Source organism: Ovis canadensis, chromosome 7 (genome assembly GCF_042477335.2).
Source record: "Ovis canadensis isolate MfBH-ARS-UI-01 breed Bighorn chromosome 7, ARS-UI_OviCan_v2, whole genome shotgun sequence".
Taxonomy (NCBI): domain Eukaryota; kingdom Metazoa; phylum Chordata; class Mammalia; order Artiodactyla; family Bovidae; genus Ovis; species Ovis canadensis.
In genome coordinates, this window is record NC_091251.1 from 17,238,619 (window position 1) to 17,252,485 (window position 13,867).

The window sequence follows — 13,867 nt, forward strand, 5'->3', positions numbered from 1 at the left end:
AACTAAGGGGATTTCCATTAACTGATCTTCCACAGCCTGGTCCCTGTTCCCTAAATTCCCTGGGGCTATCAATCAGTCAACTGCAACGGCTCATTCCAAGAATGTGAAGCAGACAATAGTAAGCTATATTACTGAAGAAGGCAAGGGCAAGAAGCTACAGAGGAAAAATATTTATAATTAAAGCTATACATTTAAAAAAATTATAAAAAGTAATTTGCTTGTAGTTCTCAACCATAGCTACACATAAGACTCAACTGGGAGAACATTTACAAGAATACAGATGCCTACATCAATTGAATCAGAGTCTTCTGGAAGTAGGGCCTTGGCACTGGTAGTTCAAAAGCTCCCTCAGATGATCCTAAAGGGCCACAAGAACAATCTGGATCTGCTTCAATAAGCTCTAGATTAAACCAAATGTGGAATATATGAAATATTTAAGCTTTTTTCTATCAAAAAGGTCCTCAAAAAAGGATGACAATTTCAGGGTAGAAATTCAATAGCTAGAAAGTAAATGTAACATCAGAGACGCTAACTCAAATATTCACAGGAGCCAGAAGATGAAAATTTGATTTTAAAAGGATGGTTAAAAATAATAAATTGAGCAGACCCAAGAAAACAGACCATATCTAGGTTGTGAGCAGTTACTTTTTAGCAACAGTTCTCACAGCGATCTCCAAGGTCAAGTACGTAGTAAACTGCTGACTGAGACTGCTAGATATTAAGACAAACCCTTTCAAAGTCTGTTTTGGCTTACAGTAAATTGGAAGGGGAAAAAAGGGAACACCACAACTATATATAAAACAGATAACCAATAGGGACCTACTGTATAGCACAAGGCATGCTACTCAATACTCTGTAATCACCAACAAGGGAAATGAATCTTAAAGAGTAGATATATGTATAACTGACTCACTTCACTGTACAGCTGAAACTAACACGACGACTCCAAACAAATAAGCGGATCTGAAAAACTCAAGGGATTCATCTAGGACGATTTTAGTGGTTATCTACAGAAATAACTACAGAGTTTTGTTCCTCTACTGGTGCATCAGCTGGAAATGACAGAAGAGACTTCCCTCAAATGTAGAGTCAGTCTGACTTAAAAGAGGGACAATGCTGGGACAGACAATTATACTCCACAAGCAGCAGAAAATGAAGCTGGATGAAAGGATTAGAGATCAGTAAGCACAAAATGCCATACCTATACTTTAAGACTCGGGACAGAAAATGATTTCCTGCTTTTCTCATAGGCAACTCTACACAGAGCGCTCCACTTAGGAATTGCTGCGTTTTACAAAGGAATTTCTGTATTTCACAATGGCGAACTAATTCTCAAGCAATAAAGGGTTGAGGGCAGCCAGTTCAAGCAATGAAATGACTTGTATCGAATGTAATTCGTTACAAAGATTCCAAAATGGTGTTGCTTTTTTTTTTAAGGCGATGCTAGTGTTTTCGGTTTTCCCTTAGCAGTGTTCAAAACCCGTTTTTTGGTCCAAGATGAGCTCACACGATTTGGTATAAAAACACCGGTGACCTAGTTGGAAGGTGTGGATTCTACTTCAGATCTGCTCCAGACTATCCTTACCACCTAGATGGTTGGAAGGCATCACCGACTCAACGGACATGAGTTTGAGCAGACTCCGGGAGACGGTGAAGGTCAGGGAAGCCTGCAGTCCATGGGGTCGCACAGAGTCCTAAACGACTGAGCGACTGAACAACAATCCGTATCAGCTAAAGTCACTATTCAAACAATTAGATCTCGCATTAAGCACTCGGAGCTACCAAGATCCCACAGTGCTCCCACCTTCACAGAGCCCGCAGTGTGGCTATTTCAAAGGAAGATTAGAATACACGGTTTTAAAACCCAGTGCCACATCGCTAGGTAAAACACAGCTAAAACACAGCGCCTCTGGGGATAGCTTTTCTTTCGAGGCACTCAACTCAAACGTCTTGAAAGCCGAAAAGTATACTTCCTTTCTCCTGACTGGTCAAGAACCTCGTCTGGAACCCGCCCTACCCTACTTTTGCTTCTTATTAGCCGCCATCCGTTTTCGAACACAACCTCAACCTCCCGCCTCTGCCCAGAGAGACAGTGCTCTGAAAATTACTTTTTTTCTTGGTGTCACCGACAGGTTCCTCTGTTCCCGGAGAGACCGCAGCAGAAGAAGGGGGCTCCGGAGTGGCTGTTTCTGGGGAGACCTCGGCAGGCACTTCAGCTTCGGGAGCAGTTGAGGGAGGGAGCAGCAGCGTAGACTCCTGCTCCTCAGCCATCTTGCTTCGAGGGAAGGGAGGGCGGAAGCGGTGGCTCAGCGAGTGCAGTGGGCGGGCCTTGCGCCAAAGCGCATCTCGAGAGGCTCCCGGGTCGGGGCGGGGGAGAACCCAACCCAATCCTGACTCGGAATCGCAGGTTGGTCCTCTGCGTCGACTCTGTGTGGTCCCCAAACCGCTGACAGAGCAACTATTTCACTCTAGCAAGCTTCCGGAAAAAGTCTCTGGGAGACGGCTCCGTCAGCCGCCGAGTGCGCAGGCGCCCCTAAGCGCCGCGCCCCGGCCCTGGAGCTGTTTCCGCTTCCCCCCGTGCCGACCCCTCCCAAGCCCCGCCCCGTGCAAGCCCCGCCCCGAATCTCGGGGGCGCGCGCGCGCGCGTGTGCGGGAGGGGGCGGGTGGGGAAGGACAGCCGGCGAGATCCCGAGGCGAGGCTCGCGCGCCCGCCCCCGCCCTGGCCCCCAGTTCCCACCCGGTCCGCCCGGCTCAGCCATGATCAAGGCGATCCTCATCTTTAACAACCACGGGAAGCCGCGGCTCTCCAAGTTCTACCAGCCCTACGTGAGTGCCCGCCGCCGCCGATCGGGGCGAAGGGGGAGTCGTTGGCGGCCGGCAGCGCCCTCCCGGCGACCCCCTCGGGCGCGCCGCGGCCCTTCTGGCGCCCCGGCCGCCGCGCGCTCGGGGCTGTCAGCCTCTGGGTGGGTGTGCCAGGTGTCCACCTCCCGCCGCGCTCCCTTCCTCCGACGTGGCTCTTCTCAGGCGGCTCCTCCGCTTGTCTGTGGGCTGGGTGGCTTCCCGGCTGTGCGGGCGAGGCCCTGGAGACTTCCCGGTGCGGGGCCGAAGCGGGTCCGGCGGCTGCACCCCACCTGCGCGCGCGAGCCCACCCGGGTTTGCAGCCCGCTCCTGTTAGCAGCCGAGGGAGACGGCGCGGAGCCGGCTGGTCTGGCAGCCCCACCTCCCCGACTCCCAGCCTTTCCTGCCGGACTTCTTTCTCTTCTCCTGTGTGGACAGATGGGCTAGTGTTGTTTTTTTCCCGCTGTAATCCTCTTGTCGCGCAGGAACTTTGGCTTCCTGCGTTTGGAGAGACCTGCACGCTCTGTAGTCGCTCCTGTAGGTTGCCATACGTGATCGAGTGCTCAGTGACTTTCCGGTGTCTCCTTTTTAACGACAAAGATGAGTGAGGACCTAACGTTTCTCTGTGGCTTTTCCCCTAGCGGCTGTATTTTATTTACTCCTGCAGTAGCTGGCGAGGATTGTTGTTTGATCAAGTAGAACGGTGATGCTGTACCTGAAAGTGACCATTTCAGCGACTGGTTTGTCATTTTTCTACCTAAGGGAGTTTGCCCTAATTTATAGTTTTTCTTCTGCTTACAAAGAATAGTAATATTTGTTACACCGTTTCAGAAGTGTAAATATTGTGGGAAAACGCAGGTTTTACGTCAGTAGTTTACAAGTAATTTATCACTGTTTGATGGAGGGTTATAGACCAGTGTGCCTATCTGAGGGCAAAATTTACTACTGTGGAAACACAAAATTAGGCTCTCAGTGATAGGATTAATGTGGACGTATAACTTTTGTTTATTGTTGCATTATTTATTGTTGTGTATAACTTTGTATTGGACATTTTCCTTAGAGCCAGAAAATGAACTTTCAATTAAATATTGAAACTGTGCCACAGCTAACACTTTTATGCAGATAAATCCCAGATGGAAGTCATTCCTGCCTTTAAAAATTAAATGTGACAATTTCACTTTGCCTGAAATGATAATGCAGTCTGTGTAGAGGTATTAGTTGAAGTGAGAAATCTTGAGCTCATTTCTCGTATCCATAAGTAATTTTGCTTTTGCTGGCGATAAATAGAAAAGAATATTTTGTACTACTCCTGTTTCGTTTTAGTGTAGTATAATTTCGATCCTAATATGTTTAAGAATTCTACATCATTCTTTAATCCAGGATAAAATCCTAGTTGATTTTTCTGAATGGAAAAAAATATCCTTGATTTTACATAATTACCCATTTGCCTTAAATACATTGCTGTGCTAGCCTTTCCTGAAGGTATCTTTCTTTGAGCCATTTTACCCTGCCATCCATCTGCAGTGTAGAAACAGTATGTTCCAGTTGTAAAACAGAATTTTAACATGTGTTTTTCCATATCTCCACTTAATAATTAAGCACTATTCAAAGTAGAAGGTTTTGTGGCTAATCCATCATATCAGCGTAACCACTCCTGTAGTGTATACTTTATGTGCAGAAAAATGTGTCAGATTTGAAATGTAGAAATACCTCTTTTCTCTTGTCCAGTGCTGGCCACAGAAATGTCTTTCACCTTTACTCAGTAGGTGGCACTAAGGTTAACGTGGAACAGTGGCAGCTCTGGTGTCATTTTGTTGTTCAGCCGTGAAGAAATGTCCGACTCTTTGCCACTCTGTGAACTGCAGCACTCCAGGTTTTCCTGTCCTTCACTATCTCGCGGAATTTGCTCAAACTCATGTCTATTGCTAAATGACTGGTGTGGAGTAGGTTGCTAAGAGATGTGAAAGAAGAATCTAGTGGTCACTGAACATGAGCAAGTGGCGGATGCCAGGAGGTGTTATTACTCTTTCATAAATCAAGTTTTGCCAGCTGTTTGTTTATTTTTGTCATTCAGGAATAATTTGAGATTATTTATATATTTGCTTGCCTATTTGAAGGCAGGAACCCTTTTCATTCAATCAGTTCATTTATTCAGTTTTTATACCATCAGTCAGTTTGTCAACAAATACTGATTTCATGCCTACCATGTGCAGGCAGTGTTTTAAAATTTGGAGGTGAACAAACAGATAACTTATGCTTTTTCAGCTGGGACATAGACAGAGCTAGTGAGTAGGATATATACCATGCCGGCTAGTAATAGGTGCTGCGGGGAACATAGAGCAGGGAGGGTGATAGGGAAGGCCAAGGTGACACTTTAGAATAGTCAGGTAAGTTTCTGCTGAGATGGTGATCCTTGAGCAAAGACTTGAAAGAGGTGAGAAGGCAGCATTGCAATTATCTGGGAGAAATTCTTTCCAGGCAAAGGGAGCAGTAGCTGCAAAGGCCCTCAGGAGGGAATGGAAGAACCTGTCCTGTTGGAAGAACATCAGGACTGGCATGGCAAGAACAGACTGCCTGCGGAAGGAGGAAGCAAGGCCGGCATCTATGGGGGCAACAGAGTTTACTCTGTTCTCACTGCTTGCAGTGTCCTTCCCTACCATTGCCAGAAGTCCAGATTCCGAGTGTAACTCATCACTTGAGCATCCACTGAAGCCTTCTTGTCGTGCTTAAAGATTCCTCTTGGTTCTTAGGATTTTGTTTTTATTTTATGATGGTATACTATTCTGTTTCAGATCGCATAATTCCTTGGGGCATCCTATACATTCCTTAACGGAAGGTATCAGTTTTTAAACATATTTGTGTTACCCTCAGCAATCAACATTAAGCCTTAAATATAAAGAACTCTATTTCTTTGCTAAACACATTCATCAGAGTTTCCTAGCTTGAGATGGAATGTGTTTAGAAATGATTTCCCAAGGTTCCTTCCAACTCTTGAAATTTAGTCTTTTTATTAACTGAAAGTTTTAAGAATCCATGTCTTTAGGACGGAAGTAATGAAACAGCTGTTACTGCAACTGTTTTGGTTTTTAGTTGAAAGAAGGCTTTAAGAAGTATATATCCAATAACATTGACAGTTTTTAGTTTAATTTATTGAGGGATATCTAGGGGTGTGGTTTGGGTACCATTCCTGTACTCTGATTAGATGCTGAGGTTTGAGTCCAACAATAATGATTGACACTGAAGAGTTTGAAAACTGTTTAACCATGCCAACCAGTTTCCCTTGCTGCATTGGATTTCCATTTCTCATTTATTCTCCCTTATGATACAGCAGTTTGTATTTACCCTTTAATAGTACAGATGTCCAGTTCTTGCTGTAATAAATGTTTAGATTTGATTGTGCCTCCAACCTGCTGTTCAATGTTTGGGACATAGGAAGTCACCCTCGGTTTTCTAAACTGATGTTTTTGGTTCATTCTGCTAGAATCAGACATGTAAGATTTCAAGAGTGGACTCAGAATTCATTCACTTCTGTTTTTCCCTCCTGTATTCTTGAGCTGGGCTTCCCAGGTGTTGCTAGTGATAAAGAGCCTACCTGCCAGTGAAGGAGACGTAAGAGATGCGGGTTCTGTCCCTGGGTCAGGAAGATCCCCTGGAGGAGGGCATGGCAACCCACTCCAGTATTCTTGCCTAGAGAATCCCATGGACAGAGGAACCTGGCAGGCTACAGTCCATAGGGTTGCAAAGAGTCAGACCGACTGAAGCGACTTAGCATGCAAGCACATCCTTGAACTTGACTGCAGAAATTCAAATGTTTTTCTTGCTTTACTTCTTTAATTGACATTTAGCCACAGCGACTTGGCAACAGTAAACTTCAGTGTTTTAATATTTGCCTGGCAATATTTGTATATTACTATAAATCACTAAAGAGATTTATATTTCATAAGCCAGATGTACATTTTATATAGTCATCAACAAGGACAAAAACCCTTGGGTTATGATTCTCACGTTATTAATGCACCATGGCATACCCTTTGGTGAATATCTATAATAAAATAAAAGTGTTTTCCTTTTATATGAATTACGGTAATTGTGTCTACAGATTTAAGCAATTGTGTATGTGTAAGGGTGTACACAAAGTACAAACAGGAAAGTTTCAGACTATTACAGACATGAGTTGTCTCAACATTCTTATAAACTATATCTGATTATTAAGCTGTTTTTCAGCCAAATGCAAGCCCTAGATAGAAGGCTTATATTCTTCTTTCCTTTTTTTGAATTTGTTTACATAAAAAATATAAAGTATAAGGATATATAACATTTTTCTTTCAAAAATTTTTTTGAGAAAGATGCATTGGTGTTGACTGATGTCTTTTTTTGCAGCTATTAAGACATTGTGGCAAGTGGGATAGTTAAGCTTATTTTTATGATTGAGATGTCAACAATTCTAAGTTTAAATTTAGGTATTAACACATATTAACACATAGTATTTGACTGTTTTGTTAACAAGATAATTCAAAATTGTTTTATTTCCTTCCACATGAGTTAGGACACTTTTGGCTATACAAATTGAGTTTTATGTAACTCAACTCCAATTTGCTTTAAAAGGAACTTTGTTAGGATATAGAATAGGAAATGCAGACTAATAGACAAACTCCAAAATTATTTGATTCAGCAAATCAATTACTTCACTATAAATCCAGTTTCTTTCTCTTTCTCTGCCCTGCACTTCACAGAGTTGATATTGAAAGGTTGATTTCCTCCTTGAAATCAGTTTTAATTAATAAAATCAACAAGGAGAGAGTGATCTGTTCCTATAATCTTAGACTATGTCTTTCACTTCAGTCTGGGTGATTCTACCCATTCTGGTTAGAGTAATTGGGATCCACCCTTACAGCTTGGGCTTCCCTTGTGGCTCAGCTGGTAAAGAATCCACCTGCAATGCAGGAGACCTGGGTTCGATCCCTGGGTTGGGAGGATCCCCGGAGAAGGGAAAGACTACCCACTCCAGTATTCTGGCCTGGAGAATTCTATGGAGTGTATAGTCCATGTGGTTGCAAAGAGTCAGACACGACTGAGGGACTTTCACACTTTCACTGGCAGCTGAGGATGAGAGTGGAAATATGAAGAAACTTGGTATTCTGTTGGAAAGGTGGAAGAGAGGAGTGGATGTGGGTAGGCAAAAAAGTATCCACTATTCCCTCTTCATTAGCTCATGTTGTTTCTTTTGAATAGATATTTTCTTCTTCTCTGTAATTTTATTTATTTATTTTTTAAGATTTGTTTTATTTTTTATTGCCATAGCAGGCTTTCTCTAGTTGTGGTGAGCGGGAGCTTCCCTTTGCTGTAGTGTGCTGGCTGCTCACTGCAGTGGCGTCGCCTGCTGAGGAGCACAGGCTCCAGGTGCAGGGCCTTTAGTGGCTGCAGCACGTGGGCTCAGCAGCGGTGGCTCACGGGCTCTAGAGTGCAGCCCAGTCGTCGTGGAGCATGGGCTTAGTTGCTGTGCAGCATCTGGGAGCTTCCTGGACTAGGGGGCAAACCCGTGTTCCTTGCATTGCAAAGCAGATTCGGAACCACTGGACCACCAGGGAAGCCCCATTCTCGGTAATTTTAGATTGAGGATGTTACTCTCAAGACTAGTTCTTGATGCTATGTGGTTCTGAACACATGACAGAAAAAATCTTACTTATTACTCAGTTCAAGGTACTCCTTATACCAGTGGAATATTGAAAAATTCAAATTCTAATATAATAACAATTTTTGTAGGTAGTATGCTTAAAGACTTGCTCTTTTAAAAATTAAGATTAATAAACCTATTGCCAATTGTGTTGAAAGGAAGAAATAAAATGTTCACCATCACAGTGATTTTGGGTTTGGGGGAAAAGGTTATAAATAGGAAAATGTTATAGTCCACTCCTCTGCCTTTCAGAACAGAAAAAGGCCTTGTATTGGGTGGCAGTATTATATTTCTTTAGTTAAGCTGATTGCTAAATTATTTATTAATTTTTAAATAAATTTATTGTGATTACATGAAAAATATGTAAGTATTAAGACCACTAAGGTCATTTCACCACCCATGGATAACTGTTGCTATTTAATGTACTTCTTCTCTATGTCTTCTTAAATTTTTGCTCTAGAATATCCCAACGAAGAGTATATCCCTTTTAAACACTAATAGCACAAAGAACGCATTGATGCTGTCATCGGATTTATAGAACACTTGTGGCTTTAAGATAACCAAATATTTTAATGTCTTGCTGTTAATGTCATGTCACTAAGTCATGTCCACCTCTTTGCAACCTCATGGACTGCAGCGTGCCAGGCTTCCTTGTCCTTCACCATCTCCCAATGTTTGCTCAAATTCATGTTCATCGAGTTGGTGATGCTATCCAATCACCTCATGTCTAGCTGTTTGGTTATTAAATATTTAAAAATGCATAATGTATATTAATTGCATTTTAATAACTTGCATGTATTTTTTTTCTCCATATGTATCTCCCACCCTCCCCCCATAGAATTGAACTTATGTAAGTAACCTGAGTGTATCAGGGTCCTTCCCTTTTTTGATTCTGAAGGGAAATCTTTGCTAATTTTTGTGATAAAGTCAAAGAATTCCTTCTTTAGCACTTGAAATTGTCTTTGTACTTTTGGGTTACTGATTTCTTCACTGCTGCTGGTGCTAAGCCAAGGCAGTTCTGGCCCTGTCAGCCTTCCTCTCACCAACTCATCTGAACTGCAATACTGATATACAGCTTTCTTTGCTAAGGGGTCAGGAAACTCTCAAGCTATGTAGGAGGAGTAAAGGCCAACATTCTAGCTATCAGGTGTTAAATTCTTAAGACTCCAAGGGGAGACACTTCCAGGCTCAGTCCTTTGAAAGTAGTTCAGTTCAGTCGCTCAGTCGTGTCCGACTCTTTGTGACCCCATGAATCGCAGCACGCCAGGCCTCCTTGTCCATCACCATCTCCCAGAGTTCACTCAGACTCACCGTCCATCAAGTCCGTGATGCCATCCAGCCATCTCATCCTCCATCGTCCCCTTCTCCTCCTGCCCCCAATCCCCCCAAGCATCAGAGTTTTTTCCAGTGAGTCAACTCTTCTCATGAGGTGGCCAAATTACTGGAGTTTCAGCTTTAGCATCAGTCCTTCCAAAGAAATCCCAGGGCTTATCTCCTTCAGAATGGTCTGGTTGGATCTCCTTGCAGTCCAAGGGACTCTCAAGAGTCTTCTCCAACACCACAGTTCAAAAGCATCAATTCTTCAGCGCTCAGCCTTCTTCATAGTCCAACTCTCACATCCATACATGACCACAGGAAAAACCATAGCCTTGACTAGACAGACCTTAGTCAGCAAAGTAATGTCTCTGCTTTTGAATATGCTATCTAGGTTGGTCATAAGTTTTCTTCCAAGGAGTAAGCGTCTTTTAATTTCATGGCTGCAGTCACCATCTGCAGTGATTCTGGAGCCCAAAAAAATAAAGTCTGACACTGTTTCCCCATCTATTTCCCATGAAGTAATGGGACCAGATGCCATGATCTTCGTTTTCTGAATGTTGAGCTTTAGGCCAACTTTTTCGCTCTCCTCTTTCACTTTCATCAAGAGGCTCTTTAGTTCCTCTTCACTTTCTGCCATAAGGGTGGTGTCATCTGCATATCTGAGGTTATTGATATTTCTCTCGGCAATCTTGATTCCAGCTTGTGTTTCTTCCAGTCCAGTGTTTCTCATGATGTACTCTGCATATAAGTTAAATAGGCAGGGTGACAATATACAGCCTTGATGTACTCCTTTTCCTATTTGGAACCAGTCTGTTGTTCCATGTCCAGTTCTAACTGTTGCTTCTTGACCTGCATACAGATTTCTCAAGAGGCAGGTCAGGTGGTCTGGGATTCCCATCTGTTTAAGAATTTTCCACAGTTTATTGTGATCCATACAGTCAAAGGCTTTGGCATAGTCAATAAAGCAGAAATAGATGTTTTTCTGGAACTTTCTTGCTTTTTCAATGATCCAGCAGATGTTGGCAATTTGATGTCTGGTTCCTCTGCCTTTTCTAAAACCAGCTTGAACGTCAGGGAGTTCACAGTTCACATATTGCTGAAGCCTGGCTTGGAGAATTTTGAGCATTACTTTACTAGCGTGTGAGATGAGTGCAATTGTGCGGTAGTTTGAGCATTCTTTGGCATTGCCTTTCTTTGGAATTGAAGTGAAAACTGACCTTTTCCAGTCCTATGGCCACTGCTGAGTTTTCCAAATTCGTTGTCATATTGAGTGCAGCACTTTCACAGCATCATCTTTCAGGATTTGAAACAGCTCAGTTGAAATTCCATCACCTCCACTAGCTTTGTTCGTAGTGATGCTTTCTAAGGCCCACTTGACTTCACATTCCAAGATGTCTGGTTCTAGATTAGTGATCACATCATCATGACTATCTGGGTCATGAAGATCTTTTTTGTACAGTTCTTCTGTGTATTCTTGCCACCTCTTCTTAATATCTTCTGCTTCTGTTAGGTCCAGACCATTTCTGTCCTTTATCGAGCCCATCTTTGCATGAAATGTTCCCTTGGTATCTCTAAGTTTCTTGAAGAGATCTCTAGTCTTTCCCATTCTGTTCTTTTCCTCTATTTCTTTGCACTGACCGCTGAGGAAGGCTTTCTTATCTCTCCTTGCTGTTCTTGGAACTCTGCACTCAGATGAAGAGCATCCTTTCTGGATACTCTCTGACCTGCCCATTGCACTCTCCTTTCCCTCCTCCCTGCCCATATTCCTTCAACACGTATTTATTTGTTGTTTTGTACGCCCCTGTTCTAAGCTCTGATAATATTGTGATGAGTAAGACTGACTGCCTTCCTGCCCTGTGGGTTTATTAATACTTTCCAGTGACAAGAAATAAACAATAAATGAATTATGTCAAATTGTGATTAGTTTATGAAAAACAATGAAACTGTGTAGGCAGATAAAGAGTGATGGGGAGAAGCTATCTTAAATAAAATAATCAAGGAAAGACTCTTTGCAAACCTGACGTTGGAGAAGATGAACCGAATGAAGTGAGGGAGTGTTTGAGAAAAACTGAGGAAGGAACATTTCAGGCAGGAAGAGGTGTAGGATCCCTCAGACGGGTGCACAGTTGGTGTGGAGAAATAGCGAGAAGGCAAGCGGAGTGATCGCAGGGAAGAGTGACCGGAGATGAAGTCAGAGAGAAAGAGAGGGACTCATGCCTGTGTCAGACCACACCTTCTCTTCTTCAGGCCTTTCAGTCAGATGACATCATCCCTGTCATGCTCTCCACAGGAAGCGGCGTTTCTCCTTGAATCCCACTTGTATTTTGCATGGTTGAACACTGCCTCTCGCCTCTGCAGGAGAGGCAGTGATGCTCTCCTCTGCTCAATTATTTTCTCCTCTACCTGGTTTGGAGAGGTAGGAGAGCTCGCCCAGCAAATGAAGGTAAAAGTGAGCGCTCCATTCTGTGCAGCCTCTGTGTTAATGAGACCAGTGATCAAGCTGGTTTCGTTTCCTAAGTAACCTGTGAAGTAACACAGCTCAAGAAGAAAAGCTTTTATCTTTCTCAGACATCTCACAGCCTTAATTATAGATGAGCAAAGTTCATGTGATGCCTACTAGACCAGCTCTGTTATCGTGCCAGGAAGCATGTACATCTTTTCTGCTTTGCTTGGAGCCTCCAGTGCAGGAATCCATAGCTGTCAGTCACTGTTCTCTTTGTTAGCCAGGAGGAAAGGGCTCTTGATCAGTGTGTCGGACCCACTATATTGTTTTGATGACTGTGTGCTAGGCAATTAAGTGGGAAAGATTGCCAGTTCATCCCCCCACACATGTATTCTGCCATTACCTGTCACTGATAATTCTTAGTGTGATTGTTATAAAATGGTGTTTATGGTGATGAAACGTTTGTAACAGGTTTACCATTTTAAGTATATAGCTCTGTGGCCTTAAGTAAAGTGTTGTGTAACCATCAGTGCCATCCATCTGGAGAACTTCTTCATCTTCCCCACTTGAAACTTTGTACCCTGGTAAACACTTAACCCCCCATGGTCCCCTTCCCCCTGGAAAGCCACTGGCAACCACCGTTCTACTTTCTGTCTCAATGAATTTGGTTAGGATCTCATGAAAGAGAAATCACGTGATGTTTGTCCTTTCGTGACTGGCGTCTTTCACTTAGCAGGCACGTGCTATGCATGCATGCTAAGGCGCTTTAGTCGTGTCTGACTCATTGTGACCCCATGGACTGTAGCCCACCAGGCTCCTTTGTCCATGGGATTCTCCAGGCAAGAGTACTGGAATTGGATGCCATGCCCTCCTCCAGGGGATCTTCCTGACCCAGGGACTGAACCTGTGTGTCTTATTTTCCTGCCCTGGCAGGTGGGCTCTTTACCACTAGTGCCCCCTGGGAAGCCCTTCACGTGGCATGGCGTCTTCAAAGATTTACTGGTGCTGTTGCGTGTGTCAACTTTTTCCTCTTTTTCAAGGCTGAATAACATGTATACATGCACGTGCCATGCATTATTTGTCCGTTTGTCTGTTAATGGATGCTTGAGTTCCACTCTTTGACTATTGTGAGTAACGCTGCTGTGAACCTGGGTGTTAGGTTACACTTCCCTGTTAACTAGGGATGTTGAGCGTCATTTCGTGTGTTTACTGATCATTTGTTTATCTTCTTTGGAGAAATATCTAAGTACTTTGCCCATTTTATAATCAGGCTATTTGGTTTCTTTGTTGTTGAGTTGCTTCTTATCAGATACATGATCTGCAGATATTTTCTCCCAATCAGTGGGTTGCTTATTCACCCAAGGAGTGGTATCCCTTTTCAAAGGATAGTGTCTTTTGATGCACAAAATTTTTGATTTTGGTGAGGTCCATATTTTTTTTTCTCCTGTGCTTTTGGTATCATATCCAGAAAATGATTTTTTAATGACTATATAATAGTTTATTGTCTAATATATCATAATTTATTTAACCAGTCTTCTGCTGTGGACTTTTATTTTGAATACGGTTTTTTAAAGTGAATATTGGGTAAGAAAATA

The 13,867-nt window shown here is 43.1% G+C and overlaps 2 protein-coding genes across 5 annotated transcripts in view; one reads left to right on the forward strand and one right to left on the reverse strand.

Moving 5' to 3' along the window:
* The window catches only part of ATG12 (autophagy related 12), a 27,944-nt gene extending 25,450 nt beyond the window's left edge, over positions 1-2,494 (reverse strand). Inside the window, exon 1 of the mRNA XM_069597544.1 lies at positions 2,109-2,494. Within this exon, the coding sequence (XP_069453645.1) occupies positions 2,109-2,271 (163 nt within the window). The 5' untranslated portion in view covers positions 2,272-2,494. The remainder of the gene's footprint in view (positions 1-2,108) is intronic.
* Positions 2,066-13,867, forward strand: part of AP3S1 (adaptor related protein complex 3 subunit sigma 1) — a 72,271-nt gene continuing 60,469 nt past the window's right edge. The window contains exons 1-2 of one of the 4 annotated variants that reach the window (XR_011258419.1): positions 2,066-3,375; positions 3,480-3,578. Coding sequence is in view for 3 of the 4 variants with exons in the window: in XM_069597540.1 (XP_069453641.1) it covers positions 2,758-2,826 (69 nt within the window). In the remaining variant the exon portion in view is untranslated. The remainder of the gene's footprint in view (positions 3,376-3,479; positions 3,579-13,867) is intronic. The other 3 variants (XM_069597540.1, XM_069597542.1, XM_069597543.1) reach the window with 3 other exon arrangements.